The sequence below is a fragment of the Chlamydotis macqueenii genome, chromosome Z (assembly GCF_036417535.1).
Source record: "Chlamydotis macqueenii isolate bChlMac1 chromosome Z, bChlMac1.mat, whole genome shotgun sequence".
In the NCBI taxonomy this organism is placed as follows: domain Eukaryota; kingdom Metazoa; phylum Chordata; class Aves; order Otidiformes; family Otididae; genus Chlamydotis; species Chlamydotis macqueenii.
This window is the reverse complement of record NC_141593.1, coordinates 13,299,744-13,323,563: the sequence shown is the minus strand read 5'-3', so window position 1 is coordinate 13,323,563 and position 23,820 is coordinate 13,299,744. Positions and strand designations below refer to the sequence as shown.

Genomic DNA, 23,820 nt, shown 5'->3' with positions numbered 1-23,820 from the left:
CCTAATGTTCAGAACAAACTACAGCTCCTTTAATGCAGATGGCTAAAAACAATAAATCCACTGGAAAGTTACTGGTTTAGAATAACCTTTAGTACTGGGACAGGCCTGTAACTGTCAGCCTGCTGTATCACTGGAGAAATAGTGGGTGCTTTCTTACTTTTAATACCATTTGATTAGTATGGTCAAAGGGATTTAAAACCACTCATTGAAAGGGAGTTGGTATCCTGCTTGAAATACAGGTCTTACTGTGCTTCACAGAGAATCACTGGAGGAGGAATGGGGATTTCAGGTTTTTTGGCTGCATGGCAGCATGTAACTTAGTACTCAAAGACACATTAGAATGTAAAAAAATAACTTACTTTCTTGGTGCTTGAGTGAAGGAGGATGTTTACCAGTGTTTGAGTTAAGCATCCAAATGACCATTTGCTGGTCTAGTTGAAATTAACAGTCCTACTATGCTGGAGTTCTGAAATAGCTGTTAAGAAGATCACTAAGAGCTAGTTAGCAGGACTACTTACAAGCTGGCCAAAGATGCTTGTTAGTCTGCTAGCTAGTTTAAATAGATGTTTACTCTGATTTAGTCTGTCTTACAGAGCCATGAACTGTAGTGGTGTATATATAGCATCAGCTGAAGAAGGTATGATGAAACAATACAGTTTCACCAGTGTCTTTGTCTTCCATTCTTGCTTTACAAATGAGTTTAATGCAACTGGATTAATCAAGCTGGACTGAGGCTGCATCAGACTTAAGTTCTGCTAAATGAAATTATCCAAATTAAGGACTGAATAGGGGAAGAAATTGCCTGCCCTCTTCCACAACCTACCCTCTCCCTGCCACAAAAAGGGAGGAAAAGGGAGGAACAGGAAAAAAAAAACTTTTTTCTTTACCTGTTGTAATTTGGAATATCCTTTATACTAGATTATTATTTTAAGCTTGCATCCAGATACTTAACTGCTAAACAACAACTTATACATAAGTTACTTCTGTCTTGTGACTGTGTCCAACACATGATGCCTTAAGTCTGGATTTCAGCAAAATACAGAATAGGAAAGCTCTTCTAAAGGGTGGTTTGGTGGGTGATGGGTTTTGGTGATAGAGTGAAAGCCAGAGTTTTAGGTTCCTTCAGAACCACAAAAAAAAAGTGTTGTTCTTTCATATTGACTGGGGGAGGAAGGAAAAGGAATCTTGGGACTTTATTCCTCCAATACTCCAATGAGGATTCCAAAGATGTTGGACGCTGAACTTGCTCTTGTAAACACCTCTGCTTTAGAAATTATTTCTTCCTTATGTGAGTCACTGCTGTGACAGCTTTTTACTAGGCAGTTAACTGTTTGTTAATTAAGTAGAAAGTGCCTTTCCTATATTTCAAAGGTACTAGTAAACAAAAATGGTTTGTTTTTAATCTTGAAACTATTTTACACTATTTCCTAGTCTCCACACAGGAAAAAAAAAAAAGTGGAATTTTCTGAAAAGTGGACTTTAGAGCACTTCCCGTAAGTCAGTTTTGGCCAGTAAATAGCATTTTTCAGTAAGCATTGCTTTTTGTTTGTTCTCTTGGTAATAAATAACAAAAGGAACAAATAAAGAAATTACAAATTCAGTCACGGCCATTTTTGTCTATTCAGTTACAAAATGAGAAGCATGTATGTTATCGTGCAGCTTATACCCATACTATTCAGTTTAGAGGTGGCTGCCTTACTTTTGAGGGAAAGCAGAAGGTAAGTGTCCTTGGTCTTCTGCAAACATCTATACTGCTTTGATTCTCTGATACAGAGCATAAACCTCCAATGTAGACATTTCTAATGGTAGCTTGCGCACATATCCAATGAAAAAGAAAACTACTACTTGCTGTATTTCAAGGAGTCTAATAGAAATGGATTATTTATTGTGGATGTATGTGGCACAATAAAGGTGACTGATAGCTGTTGAAGACATTTTCTTGCAGGGAGGTCAATCTCAGGCAACTGTTTTCTACTGCATGCTGCGTGTAAAAATATAACCTAATCTCAATCTGTTTCTTTCTGAAGATGCACAATTCCATGCTGACAGTACTTCCATTCCTATTCCTAGACTGCCTCTATCTAATTCTTCGGAAATATAGCCTTTGTGTGTTCACTGTAAGTATCACTAGAAGGAGAACTAAAGGCTTAGTCCCTACAAAAAATATTGTGTGAAAACAACTGAAGAGCTACACTACCAGAAACAGAGCTGCCTAGTCTATATGTCATTTATGAGAATGGTCAGTACTAAGTGGTGAAAGAATGTGAATCTCATAATAGATATATGTACATTAAGAATAAATTGGGATCCATCTGCTTTCAGACTCAAATTGCAGTATGTTGAAGTATTTTGTGATGACATGTGAATACTATCTCAACAACCAAGTATTGCCTCTTGCACATGTGTCTAGGCCTGAGGGTGGCTGCTTGTATTATCACTTGAAATACCTGAACACAATTTGAAGAGTAGCCTTCAAAACTATAAGGACTGCTGCTTCCCTCTCTTGTTATATTTTGATGGTGATTATTATTTTGGCATTCAGATCCAATTACAAAACACATTTGATATATTCAGTTAGAAATAGTCCAAGCAGAAGATGCGATTACTACAGCAGGCAATGTGAGCCAGCAGCTTGACTTCACAACATACCTAACAGTTGGCAAAATTAAGCCCTATCATGTCTACACATTCAAGAGAGCCATACTTTCTCTCTTGATCAGTGCTAACTGTCAAACCAAGACTTTTTCTTCAGTAATAAGTTTTAGAACTGATGAACAGAACAGCTCTGTGTTTCAAAGTATGGATCAACAAATCACCAAAGCTGCGTGACCTGAGAGTGTACAGAGTGTATTGTGCAATCCAAGTCAAGGTGTGAGCAATTTTGTGTACTGATTGTGAAATGGCTTTTACTTTCCAAAGAGCACTCTTCTGTCCATCAAGCCTCCCCAGTAATATATAGCAGAGAAGGTATTTTGATTTCCATGCTTGTTTCTGAGGTTCTTGCTCCCAATTGTCATCTTCAGTGATATTTTTCAGTAGCTGAACTGCTTTTACCTCCTCTCATATTTAAATTATGTGACTCAATATCTCCTGTTTCAGCATAGTTTTTCAGTAACCCTTTCTTTTAATGTGGAGGTAACAAGCCTGACAATTTTCCTAATACTTTGTTTTTTCTAAACAATGTTGTTGAATAAAATGCTCTTTCTTATGTGTCCCTTCGAATTTCCAGGTCAATTCAGATAGTGGATTCATTGTTTGTGTTTCAGAGTTCATGAGACTCATTTGCAATGAGTTTTTTTCTGAGGTTTTTTTTTTTTTTTTTCCCTTCTCTATCCTCAAGTAAATCAAACACCTTAAGGCTGGATCTGCAGCAAATCATGTGAACCTTGTCTGCTAACCTAGAGAGGGCCTATGGGTGCGTGTATATCACTCAATATTCTTGCAGAAGTTGCTCAGTTGGGATTACATTAAAACTTGTGCCTCCTGAAAGTCAGCTCAAAGACTGCCATCAGCTGTGGTTTGCAGACAGTTGATGGCAAGACTTCCATTTGCATTGCAAAGTTCAATTCAGCCTTTCCTGCCTGGGATTTTTATTTTAGACTCAAAATAATGACTTACAGGAACCTTTGGGAGACTCTTTAGAATCTGTACTAGCTTGAGTCTAATCACTCCTCTAGGCTCTCCTCCTAGACACTGCTCTTGATGGTTTGTTCTTACTGCCTTCAAGAGATTTTGCCTGCATTTTTAAGGTAATAAAGTTCAGAAGTGCATTTCAATGTAAACTTCTACAATACCTAAATATGTGATAATTGCTAGGAATAAGATATCTATCTGCCTTTGGAAATCCTATTAGGTGCTTCAATACATTTTTAAAGTCTAGGGTCTAAGCATTCCCACTCCTACTGTCTTGAAGGACAACCTGTCAGTCTTCCACCCAAGATGCCAGAATAGATGTTGCTAGTCAGAGATTTACAGTCCTGCATCAGTAAGGAGATGGAAAGGTCGTATGCAGCCATCTTTGCAGATACAGGAAGGAGCAAGCTGATTCTTGTCCATTTGCCTGACAAGTAGATTTTCATCTCTTCCCTCTGTTAATGTTACTGTTATGCTGAGTGGTAGAAAAATATTTAATAGAATACTGTACAGCAACATTTCAAAGCATTGCCTGCTTATTATGAAGTTAAGGTAAATTGTAGTATTGCTGAAGTATTTGTAAGATGAGCTAACTACAGGTGAAGGAATTGTTTTTGAAGAGGCTGGAGGGCTACATCAAACTTCAAATATGTTACAACTTTCTAGAATTTCATAGAACTGTGGAATATGTTGAAAAGTTTAGGTTGGAAGGGACCTCTGGAGATCTTGTACAACGTAATGTTCAAAGCAGGGCCTTAGATTAGGTAATCCAGGGGTCCTGTCAAGCAGCCTTAGGTATTTCCAGTGAGGGACATTATACCATTTCCCTGGGTAGCCTATCCCAATGTTTAATTGTTCTCATGATAAAGTATTTTTTCTTAATATTTACCTGAAGCAACTCCTGCATGGTGTCTCCATCTTCTATAGAACTACTTTCTAGGACTTACCCTTTTCTGTAGAAGTTTCTAGGGGATGTGATAGACATCTTTCTTTTTCTTTCTTATTTTTGAATTATAAACCTTAATATAACACAGGGTAAGTGTGACTGCAGTGCAGCTTCAGATGGAATCATAATTTCAAAAATCTGCATCTGTTCCCAGGCTGAAGTATTATTCTGATGTATGTAAGTATGCATGCTTAGTCAATATTTGAAATGTACACAGTTTGCAGAGTGTTTTGGGATCTTTAAACCTCAACAGCACCGGAGAGAGAAAGCTGGCCCCTAAGTGGGAATATGAAAGTAGAAGAAAAGGCTCAGATTAAAAGTACTGTGGTTAATCTAATCGCAGTCTTTCTAGGTCAGAGCAAAGAGACAGCTGATGCATTACTCCATTCTTGATAGTGATCATTAAAGGATGCTTAGGGAGACAAGTAAGAACAAGGCAGGTATTCAATGCCATCTTCCAAGTTCGCAGCACTTTCAGTAAGTTATTGATTTAGGTACTCAGAGTCCACCAGAGAATTAGTGAAAGGGAATTCTGTGCAAAATGGACTTTTCACAAGGTTGGATCTGCATTCTCTATCAGGTACCCCAGTTATTGGTGCCAGGCACATAGTAAAGCTTCACACTTCCCCAGCAAAGAGTCTGGGAGGTCCCTATTGTGTAGAGAGACATTTTCTGCTGTCCATATAAACTGGGCATATTTGTGCTTTTTGCTGTTTCGTCTTTTTCAGAGTGCCACCTCTTAGAAGAAACATTCTCAGACAAGGATCCATTTACTGCAGGCCCTAGCTTGAGCTCAGGAGATTTGTAGGAAGAGCGTTGTTTAGGAGCAGCAGGCAAGACAATGGGAGTGCATGATACAGATACTTCCAGCAGCAAGTGTGGTGCGTGTTTACTGCTGGGGCGTGTGTGACGGGAAAGTCTGAGGCATCACAGCCAGCTGGGGTCAGCTGAGTGTATAAAAGGTTGCACAACAACCCTGTGATCCCTGAGCTGTTTAAGATTAAATAGCTGAAAAGAGACATAGGTTGATTTAATGTCTCAATAACAACTTACTCTGTATGTAAACTGAACATACAGTAAATGGCCCCAGAAAGCTGGACCAACTGGTCTATCTTCCTTGTCCAAACTGCAGATTTCTCAATCTTGTGGAATCAGGTTACATTTGTTTGGACTCCTGACATATTTGTACGAGGGAAGGAGGTCAAAGAGTAGAGGACAAGGCCCTGTCTGCAGTGAGAGCCCATACATCACACTGTGTGAGCTGCAGATCTGCCAGCCAGCTGGGCTCAGCAAAGAAGGTCCCATTGCAGAGCAGAGACAACAGCATTAACCTGGAGAGGTGCAAAGAGAGAATTGCTTTGCAGTGGAGGAATACTCAGCATGTAAGGCCGAATGTAAACAAATCACAGAGGGCAAACCAGGCAAGTTAGACTTCAATTCTCCTCCATTCATCTGCTTTCCAGCATTGTTACCTGCAAATATAAGGTTTTAAACCATGAAAGAATTTAATTTTAGGCAGCTGTTTATACATCTTAGTACCAAGTACTGCTATGAAACTGAAGCAGAAAATAGCTTGAAGATGCTTCCAAAATATTGGTCTATGGTTTAAATACAAAGTCGCATGTGATTTTAGTGCACTGCCCAGGACTACACTGGAATGTTTTGTTTGACAGCTCTTCAGAAAAAGCTTTCCACAGGGGAACAAGAGAACTGAATGCTCCATCTCCAATAGATTGTAAGCTGAGCAGCTGGAGTGCCTGGGGGCCCTGTGATCCATGCACCCATCAAAGGGTAAGCTTTAGTTGGAAGTCTTTGTTCCAAAGCCACAACCAAAAGGATGTTACCTGTCTGCCTTTTGGTGATGGGAAAATATCAGATTGTATCTCTTAATATTGTTTGTCCATGATTCGATGAAACCTATAATCACTTCAGATTTGAAGGCATATGAGTAAAAGAAGACTAAATCCAGATATACAAAACTGGTCAAGTGTTCTCATTCAAAGTGGTTTGTTAATATAAATTATCTATTTTGGCTATGGAGATGTTTCTATTAAGAACATCACTTTTCAATATATTTTCCCCTTTAAAATAAAAAGTAGTTCCTTGTCTAAAGTAGATTTTTAGTTTCTTAGGGGAGTTCTTCTTATGAGACTTCGAAAAAATGAAAAACTTGAAAGCATACAAAATACGTATGATGCATTTCCTCCCTGGATCGAAAATAATAAAAGTAGTGAATAAACTCAATAGTGAAGAATAAGCATCTCTACATACTTTCTAAGAAATTATTGTTAATTCGGTGTTCCTGTACACCTTTTTTAAACCATAAGCTGTGCCTATGGATTTTCAACTGAAAATGTCATCAAAGAGGTTTCATTTTGAAAAGTTCTAAGTTCAGCTAGAAATTCTTCAGACCTGGTAGTTTTCTTTTCTCTCTAAGCAATATTAATAATGTTATTTGTCCTTCAAGTTTCGCTCTAGACATGTTGAAAGATTTGGACAGTTTGGTGGAACACCATGCCTGGAGACCTTAGGAGATACACAAAGCTGTAAAACCAGCCAACTCTGTCCTGAAGAACCAGAAACAGATTGTGGTACTGACTTCCAATGCAATTCCGGTATGTTTTGTTTTCATGCCCTGGAGAGTTATGCAATAACTCAGGAAACTGTGTTTTACTTAGTTCTGTGAAGAAGTTAAATCAGTTTCCATTGAAAACAAAATACATATACAGAAAGAGAGAAATTCTTCAGTGCTCTTGTAGTTGGGGATGACTTCCCAAAGCAGTGCCCTGTTGCTAGGGTTTAAAGAGAGTCTTCGGTGTGTAGACAGGTGGGTTGCAAAGACACAACACCAAAAGCACAGCATGAACAGTGCTTGAGAAGGGCTACATTCTTCTCATCTCCCATTATAATTTGTGTCTAGTTTTAATTCTTGTCCTGTAATTTCTAGTCAATGGTTAAAAGCTGACCATACTATGAGTGTCGTTTCCTCTAGCATAACTACACCATCTGCTACTGAATCACTATGTATTATGAAAAAATCACTGGAAAAAAAATTAGGACTAAAGGAATTTGAATAAAACAGATAGAGGGGTTTACTGACCGCAGTAGTATGATAGATGCTAGCTGGAGACCAGAATGCCTCCAGATCCAAAGTAAAAGGTAAATTTGTGAAGTGATACATGTACGGCATATGAATGAATGTAATGTTCAAGAATCATCATAAATCAAAATAAAATAGGAAAAGTTAATGTTAGTAAAACTAGTCAAAACAAAAAAAAAGGAAAGAGGGTAAGTGAATTTTGAGTCCTAAGACATTGTCAGTGCTGTCTTTATCTCAACTGTACTGTGAAGTGCAAGTAGAGAAAGAAAAATTAGAAGCTACTAGTTCACAGCCATTGTGTGGCACTTAAAGGTGAGGCAGTTGATATTAACAAATGTTGTTTTATTATGTTAGAGCTAAATTTACCCCAAGTCTTTAAATCCTGTAGAAAAAAAAAAAATCAGTCCTTGTAAAACCTGTGATACACAGCCTCAGGAGAATTACTACTTCACTGTTGCTTTAGAACGAAAATCACTATAGTTTTGGACACTACTGTGTCCAAATAATATAGTCCAAATAGCAGCAATTTAAACAACTTAGAAATAATTCTTTGTGGATATTGAATTAATATTTTCCTGTATTCTCTTAACACATGTTTTTTAAAAACCCACTAATAATCAAAGATAAATATAAAAACAATCAAAGTAACAATTTTCTGCAAATGGCAGCATTTCTCCTGTCGCTTACTTTTCTTAGCCATCCTAGCAAACTCGTGGGGGTTTTTTTCATTTGAAGGAGGCAGAGTGTAGAACTCAAATTCATTATGACAATAATAGAAAAATACAAAGAGCAATATTTCAATAAAGAGTAGCTGCAGGTGTCGTTTAAAGTCCATCTTGGAAAAAAAAAATTAATTCATTTTCTATTTATTCTTTGATTAGGTCGATGTATAAAGCGACGACTTGTGTGTAATGTAGATAATGACTGTGGAGACTTTTCTGATGAAGATAACTGTGAATCCGACCCACAATCACCATGCCGTTACCATGATATTGCTGTGTCTGAAGTCGGCAGGACCTCAGGGCAAGGGTATGTAATGAAGGAAAGAGTAGTAGACTAGTACACTAGTAGAAGTAGAGTAGTAGATTAGACTCTTGTGAAGAATCTAGAACTGTTTTCAAAGCCAGCTGAAAGCACTGGGGCACACTGACATTCCCAAAAGTGGAATCTGAACTGTGTTTGCATTTGTATTCAGAAATGCTGTGTAGCTTTTGGAAGAACTACTGTTTTATTTTGTATACTTAGGGAGGATAAAATATTTAAATAGACAGTGTAAAACAATCATTACGTTAATGCACAGAACCATACACAGAAGTTAAAGAAGATACTTAAAATAATTGTTATTTAAATGTAAAGCTTATATAGACATGTTTCAAGTGATATTTCATAATGAATCAGTCATTCCCAAATACTTTACTAATATGCATGCCTAAAAGGGAGAAAATGTATCTTGATTATTTATACAATGGGATGCCTTACTACAACACTACTCTGCCTGCAGTTTTTTCCCAGTATTGCGTTCCCCACTTCCTAGATCTTCACTCTTTACAGGAGTGTTCCTATTAATCTAAGTCGAAAAGTAATTCTTCTGTTCTCAGACCCTGATGGATTTCTTTCGTTTCAAACAAAAAGGAAGTATGACATACTGTTTATCTACAAATGGAGTTAGAAGGCAGCCATCCAATCGGAAAAAAAAAAAGAAAAATTAAGCATACTACAGCACCACCCTGTGTTCAAATGAAAAGGCTGCAGCCTTTGCATTTAATTTTGGTAACAGTATTACTGCACAAGACTAAAAATGCTGCTCTTGTGGCATAGAAAAGTAAGCCAGGTACTTTGGCATTGTCAAAAGTAGCTTCTTTATTATTTACATTACAATGCATTAGTAAAATTTTTCATTTTCATCTCTTCTACATCAGTACGTGATGGATAGAGCTATACAGCCAATATGCCTGCTTCTCTGGATTTCTGGTGGTTCAGATTTCCTCTCCTCTACTCCAAGTCCTGCCCCTACCAGGTCACACTCTGTGAGAAAAGGCAACGCTAGGAGTAGCTGTATACACCTTCTACAGATTTGATGGAAGTTGTAAACATTTCATACCAAATTTCCTACCAGCAAACAAACTAACATAACTTAAGGAAAAAAAAACAGTTTAAAAGTAGCTGTTAAGACGTCCATTTTAAACCTGTAAGGAATGCTTCTTCACAAATATCTTGGTCAAGAAGAAATGTTTTACCTCCTTTTATTTCTAAGGTTTTCACTGTGCTTGATGTTTAATACCTATCTTTTTTGTTTGTTTGTTTGTTTATTTCTCACACATGGCCCTTACAGTGCTTTACGAAAAGATGTACTGTTATCTCCATTACAGAGATGAGAGGGCCACAAGAGAGGAGGCAAGCTGCTGTGGATGAAGCAAGATCCAGTTTCATCTCTTACAGAATCTGACTTTTCCAGTCATAATACCATTGTCTACAGGCTACAGATGCTGACACCTCCTTTTCTGAAGCATAACCTCTCCCGTATTTCTTTTGTAGAATCAATGTTTTAGGGATGCAGCCAATGGCAAGCCCATTTGACAATGAGTTTTTTAATGGTCTTTGTGAAAGAGTGCGTGATGGAAACACAAGGACATACTACCGCAAGCCATGGAACGTGGGTGTTCTCACCTACGATGTAAGTCTAAGTCCTTCTGTACAAACTAGGATGTGTTTAACTGAATGATGGATCCTGACATCCTCTTGGAAGACTCAGCATATCTCTTGAGTCAGGCAGCAGCAGCTTTTTAGCATCAAGCTTTTGATAAAGTCCACAGGGAAACAGGTTATGTTCTCATTTGCTGTAGCAGTTAAGCTCAGTTGCGCAAGATAAATTCCCATGTGTTCATTGCTGCACCTGTGCCTAGTAAATGAAAATATCTTTCTGGAGTGTTCACAATATGAGTGGATGAGTTGAACAGGAGATGCACAGAACGTAATGTGATGCCTAAATTTTACAGGGTAGAGCAGCAATCAAGCTACTTTTTCAAGGACGCAGAAAAGACACAGATAAAAAGGCAGGAATAATATTATGATACTTTGGTCCTCCTTGTGTTTTCTAATCAGTGATAACTTTCTCTATTCCACTGAAAAAAAAAAATCTAATAGGCTTTTGAGATTCAGACTATGACTCCTAGTGTGGTGTGAACACCAAAGTGCTGATGATCTTAGAAACATCAATGTCAGATGCGTTTCAGAAATCACAGAATCACAGAATACTTTGGTTTGGGAGGGACCTTTAAAGGTCATCTAGTCCAGGCCCCCTGCAAGGACCAGGGACATCTCCAACAAGATCAGGTTACTCAGAGCCCCATCCAGCCTGGCCTTGAATGTTTCCAGGGATGGGACATGCACCACCTCTCTGGGCAACCTCTGCCAGTGTTCCACCACCCTCATTGTAAAAATTTTTTTCCTTATATTCCGTCTGAATCTACCTCCTTCTATTTTAAAACAGTTACCCTTTATCCTATTGCAACAGGCCCTGCTAAAGAGTTTCTCCTCGCCTTTCTTACAAGTCACCTTTAAGTACTGAAAGCGTACAACAAGGTCTCCCCAGAGCCTTCTCTTCTCCAGGCTGGACACCCTCAACTGTCTTAGCCTGTCTTCATAGGAAAGGTGCTCCAACCCTCTGATCATCTTCACGGCCCTCCTCTGGATTCTCTCCAACTGGTCCATGTCCTTCTTATGTTGGAGGCTCTAATGCTGGACACAGTACTCCAGATGAGGTCTCATGAGAGTGGACTAAAGGGGGAGAACAACCTCCCTCAACCTGCTGGCCACACTTCTTCTGATACAGCCCAGGATGCAGTTGGCTTTCTGGCTGCAAGCACACATTGTCGGCTCATGTTGAGCTTCTTGTTCACCAGCACTCCCAAGTCCTTCTCCTCAGGGTTGCTCTTAGTCAGTTCTCTGACCAGCCTGTGTTTGTGCCTGGGATTGCCATGACCCAGGTGCAGGACCTTGCACTTGGCCTGGTTGAACTTCATGAGGTTTGCACGAGCCCACCTCTCCAGCCTGTCAAGGTCCCTCTGGATAGCATCCCTTCCCTCCAACATGTCAACTGCACTACACAGCTTGGTGTCATCAGCAAACTTGCTGAGGGTGCATTCAATTCCACTGTCCATGTTGTCGACAAAGATGTTAGATAGGGCCAATCCTAATACCAACCCCTGAAGAATGCCACTCGTAACCAGTCTCCACTTAGACATCAAGCTGTTGACCACAACTCTGTTGAGTGTGGCTATCTAGTGAATTTCTTATCCACCAAGTGGTCCATCCATCAAATCCATGTCTCCCCAGTTTAGGGACAATCAAAGCAGTATTTTGCTTACCAAATTCTTTGCATATTACTGTAAGTAGGAACCTGATAGAATAATGACACTTTAAACCAGATCTTGCCCCAAATTAGTGAATCTGACCCAGAGCTCGTTGCTCATATTTGATTTTGATGCATAACTATTTTTAGTTACTAAAATTCCATGTTCTGCTACAGTATACAAAAATAAACAACTCTGAAATAGGTATTCTGAATTAGCCATTGTCTGCTATAAGAAAAGAAAGCAAAATCATAATTCTGATTCATTTCAGATGTCGAGACCTATTAGCAAATCTTGTCTGTGTGACAGAAATGAGCAGAAGACTACTACTCCTCCTATGTAAAGGAACTGTTGACACACATAAATGATTTCGACAGTGTTACATGCTGAGACTTAACACTCACTGAAATATTGTCACTGCACTTTTCTGTTTAGTTTTGAACCACTGAGCTGATCCAGATGAGGTGGTTTGGGAATGGGGTGGTATTTCTATTTTTTTTCCTTTAAAATAAAACAGGGCTGTAAGAAAATGTATTACTAAGCTATGTAAAGCATACCACTTTAAAGTGCTACATAGATTCTTCTATCACTGCCTGTTTTGTTTTCTCATACAACCTTTTCATTATCGTTTCTAAGACAAAAGCAGACAAAACCTTCACATCTGTGTACTACCATGACCGTGTGAAAATGTTCCAAGAGGTTTACATAGAAAAACAGAAACACTTTAATATTGGTCTGTCTGTGAAATACACACCTACTGAAGGAAGTAAGATAAATGCAGGAGCAAAGTATTACTATAACAAGAATTCAAGTTTAAATTCTATCCTGAACAGCACCACAGAAAGGGTAAGTGTAATCAAGCTAAAGGGTTTAAATTAACTATTTTACAAACAGTAAAATGTACACAGTGTTAGAACAATGTAAAATTAATCTTCCTAAGTATTCCAGTTGCCTGCTGCTTTTCTGCCATTTGTTCACAAAAATTAAATACTGGCAATACTAGGGTTAAGATTTCAGACATAGCCAAAGGGTAATCAAGTGTAGCTTCATATTCCTGCTGTTTACCCTTGACTAGCAACCACCGCCATTTTCAACAGGGTCTTGATGTTACAAAGGGCCAAAGATCTCTGATTTCATCTTTATTAGAAATCAGTTCTGATCTAGTGCAGTGTGGGCCAGTCAGGTCAAGTCCTGGTATAAAAGTTGCCACTGAGTAGGCCTACACTAGGTAAATGCGAAACAGACATGCAGAATAATAACCAAAAGGTCAGATCTCGGACATTCCGGTATGTCTGTACTAATAAACTAGCCTGGGATAAGAGGCATGGGCATTAGCACTCCAACATGACAACCCATAGCACACTGCCATGATTTTGGTCCAGGCCAGCTCTTGTGCTTTCATAAGCAATGCCCATCCTGTGGTCCTTTGCAGCATGTTTGAAGGGAACGTTCCCAGTACTCTGACTGGAGAAAGCATGCCTACTTTGGTGTTGCACACAGGCCATACCAGTCTACTTGCCCTTTGAGACAGAGGAAAGGCTCATTTTGTTTACTAGTAAAGAAGTAGCCTTAGCATCTAGTGAGGTCAAAGAGGGAGAGAGACCACAAAAAGTGATACTAGTCACTATGGCCTAATCCAGTTGCTGGATGCTAGTGGAATTAAGCAACCAGGTCATATACCTTCTCCCACCACATACACCAAAGTCTGTGTTTGCAACATGCCGTCATGTATAAGGTACAGCAACTCCATAGTGCTGTAATGCACCACATGCAAGGATCTGTCTCAACTAATTCAATCTCTCAAGTTTCTTGTCAACCTTGTTGTCTAGGGCCCCTCCAAAGCTCTGGAGAACAATGGATATATGGGAAAACTACGATAACTTTTATAGCTGATTAATCAAAATAATGCTGAAGAGGAAAGTCTGTCCTATAAAGAGAAGCTGACACAGAGCACTAACTTTATATTGGTATGAGTTTTCTCGGGACCAAAACAAATAATTTAAATATCAGAACATTAATCTCCATAGACACTCAGCTTTTGTAACTCAGGGTATGTTACAGACTGCTCATCGTCTAGTAGTTTGTGATAGGAGTTTTGGCCTCAAATTCTTGCTCAGAGACCAGTTTAGAAAATGAGCTGTGATCTGTCACCAGCAGCAGTCTATCACTGTAAACTGACCTTGCTGCAGGTTAGTGGAGTGGCAGACCCTGTCGAGAACCCTCCAGGGCTCACCTACAACTTAAAGCCAGAAGCAGCTGGGAACACCAGGAGCTTAAAAGATTTTGTACATGCTGGATAGCAGGAATATTTGCATCTACAAAAATTTTCTCACAGAGATTTAGACGCCTGAAGATTTCTGCCAGTCCTAAGCAGCATCTGAGTCAGCAGTTTAAGATCCTTTAAATGGTGCCAACTAATGTGATGGTCAGTTGCTACATCCCTTTTACGTACCTCCTGTTAGGCATTACTGTTAAGGGAGTCACATAAGTACTGCAGATAATAATGGGGTTTGGAAGGCATGTGTTTGCTTAGAGTCTTAAGTGCAACTATTTCACAAGATGTCATGTGTTACAGGCAGCAGCTAGGTCCTAGTTTAGATTATGATATAAAACCATCTGCAGTGTAATTTATGAAAATACCAGTCACTAAACCTAGCATCAGAATGTATGTATAGGTCAGATGCCTCAAAGGGATTTTTTTCCTGATTAATTTTCATTTTATGATGTTATTTTGAGTTTTTCTGTTTTTATTTCGAGCTGTGCCCTTCCTTCCAACAGTCTGAAAATAACAGAGAAGTGATCCAAAAAGAAAGAACTTAGTTCTGCTCTGACTGTAAACAAAGACAAAACTCCAGCTGACCTCAGTGGGCAGCTTCTGTTACCTGGCGAGCCATATGGAATTACTTTTTGATGTTATGATGTTATGATGTCTACTGAAAGCAGTAGATAGTATACTTAAAAATAAGACCTTGTTGTCAAATAGATCACAAAGGTCTTCCTGAAATTAGCAAGGGGAGATTTCTGCAAAAATGGAAGAATTGAAGTGATCTAAATCTCTTGCTGTTTCCTCAGTTTAAATTGGAGAAATTTTAATTTGAATTAAACAACTTTGTCCCTGTTCCAAAACACTATACTGAATACCACATTTAAAAGTGCTGCTGTTTCTTTATAAGTAAAAAAGAACAGTTTTTCCTGCTGTACTGCATACCAGAATGGCACTCTCATCTGCTTTCTTCTTCCTGCATTCAGAATCAAACCTTTCTGCATGTAAGAGGAAAGATTCAGCTAGGAAGATTCCAAATGCGGAGTCGTGATGTACGTCTCACAGACAGTTTCCTTGATGATCTGAACTTTCTGCCTGCTGAATATGACAAGGGGGAATATTTCAAATTCCTAGAAAATTATGGAACTCACTATGCTGTCTCTGGAACTGTAGGAGGAAAATATGAACTTGTGTACGTGCTGGATAATTACGCTATGTCTCAAAAAGGTATGCATTCTGTTGGCCTTGCTATGGTATGCAGATTATCACCAACTCTCCAGTCATGCAGAGATGTATGAGGATACATTTGTGTACATGGAGCGCTCCTGAGAACAGCACAGTTCAGTGTGTACTGCTTGTGGCACACCAGTGACATTACAGAATCACATGAGTTCAGTACAGACAAGAGTCAGTCTTTCTAACTTCCAGAATTATTTGAGATCTGTGTTTTAAGTCTCTAATTGAGGAAGAATGTCTTAAACCTCTTCAAAATATTAGCAATACCAACTGCTGTGACACGATTCACAAGAGGTCCCCAATGCCTAGAAAATCTCCCTAAACCTTAAATTCAATTTGCTAGTTGATACTTTCTTGTGGTACAATCACTCTAAGAGTATGGTGGTGGCAAAAAATAAGGAATACATTTAAGAACTTCCCAGAAATCACTTGGTGCACTTGAGTGTGTTGAAACTGTTTTAATAGACTTTAACATTCACATTGGAATTTTCCTTGCCCTGGTTAAGATAGGAAAGGAGTAATTTAATCCTCCCTCATGTGCAATTCAGATATATGTGGTTTTGTGATGGATTAAAGTGATCATTCTGGAATGAAGTTAGAGAAAGTAATTCTCATGCTGATTTTGGACATCAGAAAGTAAGTACCTGCTGCATGCAGCACCAACACTATTGCTGTCAGATGTTCAGACTATAAAAAGCGACATGGGGCAAAGATGTCACTATACCAGTATTACTTTGCTCAGCATCTAGAGATTGTGGTGCTATTTTGTTGGGTTTTTTTTAAGTACCAATAGTATGCAAAACTCTTTCTGAACACAAAAGTGAAGTTCCAGCTGATACGTTTGAATTTAATAAATAGAAAGGAGGTGTTGGAGGCAGTAGAGGATATAAGAAGATTGTAACTTAAGGGAATAGAGTACTTGTAAGAGATTAGTTTCATTAACTAACTTTATGAGGAAAAGAAGTGAAGAAACACGTTTGAGGTCAGGAGAGAGAGACTGTGAGGACTGAATAATTTAGCACATAGAAGAAACAAATGATAAGCAGATAAGAAAGAAAAAAATCCAATAAAATATATGGAAAGAGTGGTCCCTAGAGGGACATCTGCTTTCAGCTAGATCAAGGAAAATAGAAATCAGGTGTTGAAGGGTTTCAGTATTTTCCTAATCACTGTAGATCTCACCTGCCTCTGTGCAGGCGCTTCAAATACAATCACCCTTACATTCATTTCATGGAAGAGGAGAAAGCAGAAGATAAATGGGAAGAAGGTGGCTGTAAACATTTCCAATAGCCTAGAAATTTATTCTCCAGAAATAATGTTATCACATTATTTGTGGTCATTCAGTCCCTCTAATCACCTTATTATTTTCACTTCCAGGTATCACTGTAGAAGATGTGAAAAGATGCCTTGGCTATCAATTAGATGCCAATATTGCATATACAGACTTAGAAGCCAATGTTAATATTGATCATGGTAAATGTAAAAAGATTCATGTAAGCCAGCACTGTAAGTCTATCCTTATTTTTGCATTCTATCTTTTGCTTAAGGAAAGGTTATACCAATTGCTTCCTCTTTCATAATCACTATCATTATTGCTGTTAGGGAAAGGACAAATCTAGTAGACTAGTAGAAGTGAGGCTGCTGTACTTCCATGCTCCCAGGTCAAGCCAGGCTGATCATGTGTTCCCAGCAGGCACATATACAAACACATTTATATTACACATAGGTATATACACATATTGCAGGCCATACAAATCAACACAGACAGAAGCACAGCACTCAGGCAAAAACAAACAGCACCAATGGCTTCATCCTCTTCTCCCCTCCATCTGATCAGGGTGAAAGTCTCTTAGTGGGAAATATCACTGAATCACAGAATGGCTGAGGTTGGCAGGGTCCTCTGGAGGCCATCTTCTCCAACTCCCCTGCTCAAGTAGGGTCCTCCGGAGCAGATGTTCTCCCCAGGAAGCACAACCCTCAGGTACTTCAGCCCTTCCTCAATATATAGGTATGGCCAATGCACTCCCCTCCAGCAGCTGACCTTGGACATTCATTTGAACCAGCAACTCAATCCTTAGTCTTCCCCTGTTACTGGCATTCTCCAAGGCCCATACAACAGCCCAAGGCCCACAGCTCCACTCCCATTGCTGGTACAGACCACCTGATCCACACCAACACAATGACACACACTTGTGGATGCCTCCAGGAACTAGCCTCAGGTGCTCAGTCCATCCAGCAATTGGCACTTGGTTCCTCTTATCTCCAGTTGCCTCACACAGACACACAATCACATGTAAACAGGTCTCAGTCAAGCCCATGATCTTGGAGTGTCTCCAGTATTTGGCCTAGAAGCCCTGGTCTCTACAGTAGCCAGCTCCTCCAGTTGTCTCACTCTAGAGACACATACATATCTAGGACAAACTACCAACTCCTCCAGTCGTCTCCCTCTAGGGACACATACATATCTAGAACAAACTAATAGCCAGTTTGATACTTGGTTCCCAAGCCATTCCCACCCTGTTCACCTGCCAGTCTGGCTTGATACTTGCTGGTGATCACGCACTCCCATGTATCCTCACTCGCTCCAGTTATTGGCACCACAAACACCAGGTCTCTATCAGCCATTGTCCAACTCTAGTTGCTGGCACACAGATCTCCATACACACGCATGCACGCAGAATAGAGTCTCCTCACCCAGGAAAATAGCTAGAAATAGAATTTAATGGTAAGCCAGGACAGATGGCAAAGATTAAGGACAGTACACAGTGCACAAGCTCTGTGCCACCGTTCTATATGCAATCAGTTCCCTTTTTTGCCTTTATCCCTCTATTTTCCGATGCTTGTTCCTCCCAAAGCCACTTTGACCCCCCCTTAGCTCTTCAACAGCACTCCACTAAATATACTCTAAGTATTTAAGTTTGTTTCATCCCAAAATGCCCTTCAAAATGCCCTTGTTTGCATTCAGAGAGCCTTTCCATCAACTCATCTTGCTGTTGATTCATGCTCAGCCCCATCCTGTGGGACTAATGGCTCTTCTGGGACAGGCCTGGAAGGAGTCAAGGCAGGGGTTCCCTTTCTCTTGCATTTCCCTGACTGTCATTGTTCCTCTCTGGTCCTTTTTGTGTCTGAAGATTAGTCTTTTATCACAAGACCCAACAATTGTAAAAGGCAAGGAGATTTACTACTGAGCACAGAAGAAGCGATTATTTTCAGTGCTCTGTTTTTGTGTTCTAGTTCCGAAGCACAAGCTCCTACTGTTCCAATTCCTGTCCTTTTCTTGTTCAGTTCAGGTGATACAGTAGCATTACTGATACAATCTTTGGCTTGTTGTCAAATGACTATGATTTTCACAATGTCTCTCATTTTGTCCTACCCCTTCTTTTCCTTTGAGATATAAGGCTTTCTAATTTAATTGCAAAATAGAGGATTTCCTCCCAAATAAGAGGTATGAGCAAAGAAAGATTGAGTTCCACCACAACCAGTGAGTGAGGGGTTCTTCTCTCCTTGGTAATCTTATAGACATGGACTGGTTGCACTAAAATGACAACTGTTTTTCAAGATGGATGGGCATTAAGTTTTCTTCTTCATATGTTCTTTCTGCAGCAGAACTTAAAGATGATGCTGTCATTGATGATGTCATTTCCTTAGTTGATGGAGGGAAGATTGACTTTTCAGTTAAAATAAAAGAAATGTTACTGCGGGGATCCAAAATGGTTGATGTAGAGGATTACATACAGTGGGCTAAGTCTTTGGTTGATGCACCAGTAGTGATACAGCAACGGGTAAGTACAACTTACTCAAAGCTGGGGGTCTTACGGTTTGAAAGGCTTTGTTCTAAGATGAAGGTGAGACTCCAAGTTTATAATGAACTTTCAGGTATTTTCTTAATCTTGACAGTTTCTTCAGGTCCTTACTCTAGTGATGGGTATATCAAAAGAATTCAAAACTTTGGAAAAGTCTGTTATGCATGCTTTTTTCTTCTACAGCCTTCTCCAATATATACACTTGTTCCAGTTAAGATGAGAAATGCATATTTAAAGAAACAAAATTTGGAAAGAGCAATTGAAGACTACATTACTGAATACAGTGTGTGCAAATGTGAACCCTGTAAAAACGGAGGCACCCTTGTCCTGGTAGATGGAGCCTGTACATGCATGTGCTCAAACTACTTTAAGGGAACTGCTTGTCAGATTCCCAAATCTACATTAGTTCAAGGTTAGTAAATACTCCAGACAGACTAAAATGAGCATATTTGTTAGATGTCAGGAAAAATATCTTGACAAAATGAACCTTCAAATGGACAGAAGAATGTCATAATACTCCCTTATACCTACTGCTGTCAAAATTCATGAGTATATGGTGTGGAAGTTAGTGTAAGTTACTGGGTTCTTTCAATAAAGAAACTGAACTCTGAACTATAGTTCATTGTCTGACATACATTGCTGTGTCTTGGAATGATAGTCCAAGTTCATTTAAGTAAAAGGTAGCACTATTGAAGAATGGTGCAGTAATGGTAAGCTGATTTCAGGTAAAAGCAATCTCACCAAATCATAAGCTATTTTGTCTTCAGTTTCCTGCAAAAGCACTGTGTTTGCTAGCACGTGATCACATTTCACAATTACCGTGCTAGCTTAATATTACATTGGTCCACAAAGGGGAAAAGGGAGATTAACGCAGTTCCACAACTAACTATCTAAAAAATTTATTGTGCAGTAAATTTATTCCCTGTAGACAAGTTTTTAAAGCACAGGTGCCCAAAATGGGCCTTACAACTTGATATTCAGGCAGCTTCCTAGGATGACAAAAATGATGAAATCTCTAGGCTCAAAGCAGTGCCACTGAGAAGGGCATTTTCAAAAGACAAATCAGTGTGATGGAATGTATACTGGAGGTTGCAATGACCTGCAGAGTCACCATAACTAAGAACGTAAAAATTGAATCATGTTCTATCTTGTCCATCCTCAAAAGTGCCAAGTAAAAAGCTCTAATTAATTCTTCTGTCACTGCACAGAAGACAGAGAGATGCCGGACTAATCCTAGTATGGTATCTTAATACCAGTTGTCACTGATGGAGGCTGGAGCTGCTGGAGTGCCTGGTCCACCTGCATCAATGGAGAAAGCACTCGAAGTCGCCAGTGTAACAATCCTACACCAGAACCTGGTGGCAGACCATGCCAGGGAGAAAGTATTGAAAAACGGTTCTGTGGAGAAGCAAAATAGTTATACTGCTCAAAAACAGGTAAGCAGCCTCTCTAAGTACTAATGCATTATTCTTAGAGTAAATGGTCAACCAATATTTGGGGCATTTCGGTGACACAGTTGAAGTGATGGCTAAGTCTGCTTACATGTTTCATTTAAATCTATGACTTGATATAACTTTTAAAAACAGGCATCTTGTAGCTTGAATTTGTGAATGTTTAGATTTGTATTTGAATGGCTTGACAAGTAATGGCAAATCACAGAACTCTAAGACTAAAATGGAGTTCTGGATAAGAATCCAGATTTCATTTCCAGTCACACTCTCAAAAAAAAAAAAAAAAAGTGCTAGGGAAAGAGATATATTTTCCAGAAACAAAATATAAAGATAGTTTGCGAATCTGAATTTTATTACTTGATAAGTAGAACGCTTAAATACAACAAAGCTACTGCTATAGCAGTTTTGAAAGTTTTAGTTTGGAAAAAATAGTTTAAGAAAGTACTTAGCGATATGGTTTTGTTTGCAAAGCAAACAAAAAAAAATTAGCAACATTTTGAGGGCAGATGCTCTGGTCCACAAAATGGCAAGGTGGTCTCAACTTTCTTCACATGCTGAGAACAAGAAGCTTGCATGCCATTTGGATGTGACAGTAAGAGTTTTCAGGCCCAGGAGGAAGTGTTTGTGTTTTATGCTTAACATGTTACCGTAATTTCCTTCTCTTCTGGGAGGCCACAAGAAGAAAAGAGGTGGCAAGATAGGGAAATAATTTTGAATGTTTCCCCACTGAAACACCCTGATGGTAAGTCTCACAACATGACCTTTACCTGCACCAAAAATGTGTGTCAGAAGATTTCTTCTATGCCTGCCCTTACAGTTTCAGTATACTTCAGCTACATCTAACATTCTACTTGTGAAGCAAGTTAACAACTTCAGCTACATCTAACATTCTACTTCTGAAGAAAGCATGGCCAGCAAGACATAACAGCACTTACAAGGCACCTAGCTCTACATCAGAGAATTACAAGCTACTTCCTACAGCGTGGCATCTGCAGGCTATCAAAGCTACATATTCTATAAAGTTATTCCAGAGACAGAAGAGAGAAACTGAGAGAATAATACGATACCGAGCTGGAAAATTGAGAGTAGTATGAGGAAGACAGGTATAAGCAGGAAATAAATAGATAAGATGGGAAATTAAATAAAACTAGTAAGTGGCAGATTCAAAAAAAACTGAAAAGTGGTCGTTCACACAGTGAACATACCAAAAGTAAATATGCATTTTAAAAACTTAAACACAAACTAATGGAAGGTTCTCAAACATGTAGATAATCATGCTCGCTCAGGAAGTCTTTGAAGCATCAATTTTGGCAAGATGGGAAAGTATTCCATGGAAGTATTTCTATGTGTTTCCCTGCTCCTGGATATTACCTAGGTCAGTGCTATTGCCCTTTTGTTAAAATCAGGGTATCAAGTTATGCTTTACTTCATGCAGAGAAATCACTTATTTTTAAAAAATCTCAGAGGCAGTTTAATTTTATTTCTGCACTATATCAGTTACATGTTTCTATTGAGCTATGATAGCAAATACCATGATGATTATTCATGATACAAACATATTCAGATATGTTTCCTCTGGTATGACATAGTAAAAGCTCTTTTAAAAAAAAATTGCCTAGGAGCCTAACTTTGGCTCCTAATACATCAGATGTGTTGAGTACTCACTCTTCCAGCAGAAGTCAGATACTTAAGTCTTACAAAAATCACAGTATGTGTTTTGATTCATTCTTCATTATTCATCTTCAGTCATATCTGAGTCACACTGAAATCATGTTCTTGGTGAGCCATAAGAGTACTATTTCACTTAAATTTTGACCAATATATATGTTGTAGCTACTATCTTCTGTCACTTCTTTACTATTTTTTCTTTTTAGAAAACAATTATGGATTCCAAGCCAATTCTACAAATAACAGTTTCTGCTGGCCAGCTCGCTACCCAAGAGCAATGGAATGCCATGATTTAAAAGGACCTGTAGCTTAAATGATCACTAATCAAAACAAAGTAATACATCAATAAACATCTTAACAGAGATGAGCTGATGCAGTGGGTGTGATCCATCTTTTATTTGTCTGTGGCCATCATTAGAACATGAATTATCTGTCTTTATTAGTCAATGGCATAGGGGTGTCCCCTTGTCAATGTTTTTTTCATAAGTCTTTGTGGTATGTTTTCAAATGGATTTTCAAGAATTCAAATCCAGCATGAGTATCAGAACAATGTATATCACATCAGATGATTTATGGTATATTGTTAGTAAAGACCCTGGGATAGTCATTCTCTTCAGCAAAATGCCCATGTGGATTTATTTCCAACCCCACCTTACATCTAATTCACGCTCTGAATCACCAGTATGTTTATCCACACATAGAGCATTACTAGAGTTATTACTCTTGCTCCTCCAAACATTTGCTGAATAGTCTGACACTATGTCTTGTCTATGTCAATGTGTTAGAGATTTTTATGTGAAATCAGAGGCACATTTCAAAGGAATGGAAGAGCTGTTATATTACCATCTGTATATTTAGCAAAACTTCCAAAGGAAACAAGGCTGAGGCAATTGTACTGTTATTGCACCTGCCTGTCAGTCTTCCTCAGTGACTTTTGAACCTACTGGACAATTACTGGAAAATTTGTTTGGGGTGGGGAGGAACGATAATACTCAAAAAACTTTCATGAAATACTTTGAGAAAACAAAAAGAAATCAGTTTCCCTCTTGAGGAAAAGGTATTAATTTAACTTAGCTGTTCTACTAGAGACCAGAAGATCTACATGGAAGCAAAATACAAGAAAATATATTTATTTTTAAAAGTTAAGAACAAAGGTATATGAGGACTGAGTGGTTTGGAAACACAAGAATGGTAAAGGCCACCAGATCAATGACATCAGTTCCTTGCCTACTTGCAGCCCAGGTCTGGAAAAGTCCCCTGGAACCTTCTTTACTTGCCTCATGCCTGCCACAAGTGACCCTGAAGACTTCTGGTTCCAAAGACCAAACATCACGAAAGAAAGCAGGAGAGGGAACCATTTCCCAGGCC

At 38.9% G+C, this 23,820-nt stretch overlaps 1 protein-coding gene across 1 annotated transcript; it reads left to right on the top strand.

The window, feature by feature from the left end:
* Positions 1-1,632: 1,632 nt before the first annotated feature.
* C9 (complement C9) lies at positions 1,633-22,824 on the top strand. The gene is made up of 12 exons (XM_086770671.1): positions 1,633-1,718; positions 6,253-6,370; positions 7,047-7,194; positions 8,561-8,708; positions 10,215-10,353; positions 12,668-12,877; positions 15,281-15,521; positions 16,908-17,036; positions 19,134-19,312; positions 19,517-19,745; positions 20,590-20,769; positions 22,659-22,824. The coding sequence occupies exons 1-11, from the start codon at positions 1,633-1,635 to the stop codon at positions 20,748-20,750; spliced, it is 1,788 nt and encodes a 595-aa protein (XP_086626797.1). The 3' UTR covers positions 20,751-20,769; positions 22,659-22,824.
* Positions 22,825-23,820: the final 996 nt, after the last annotated feature.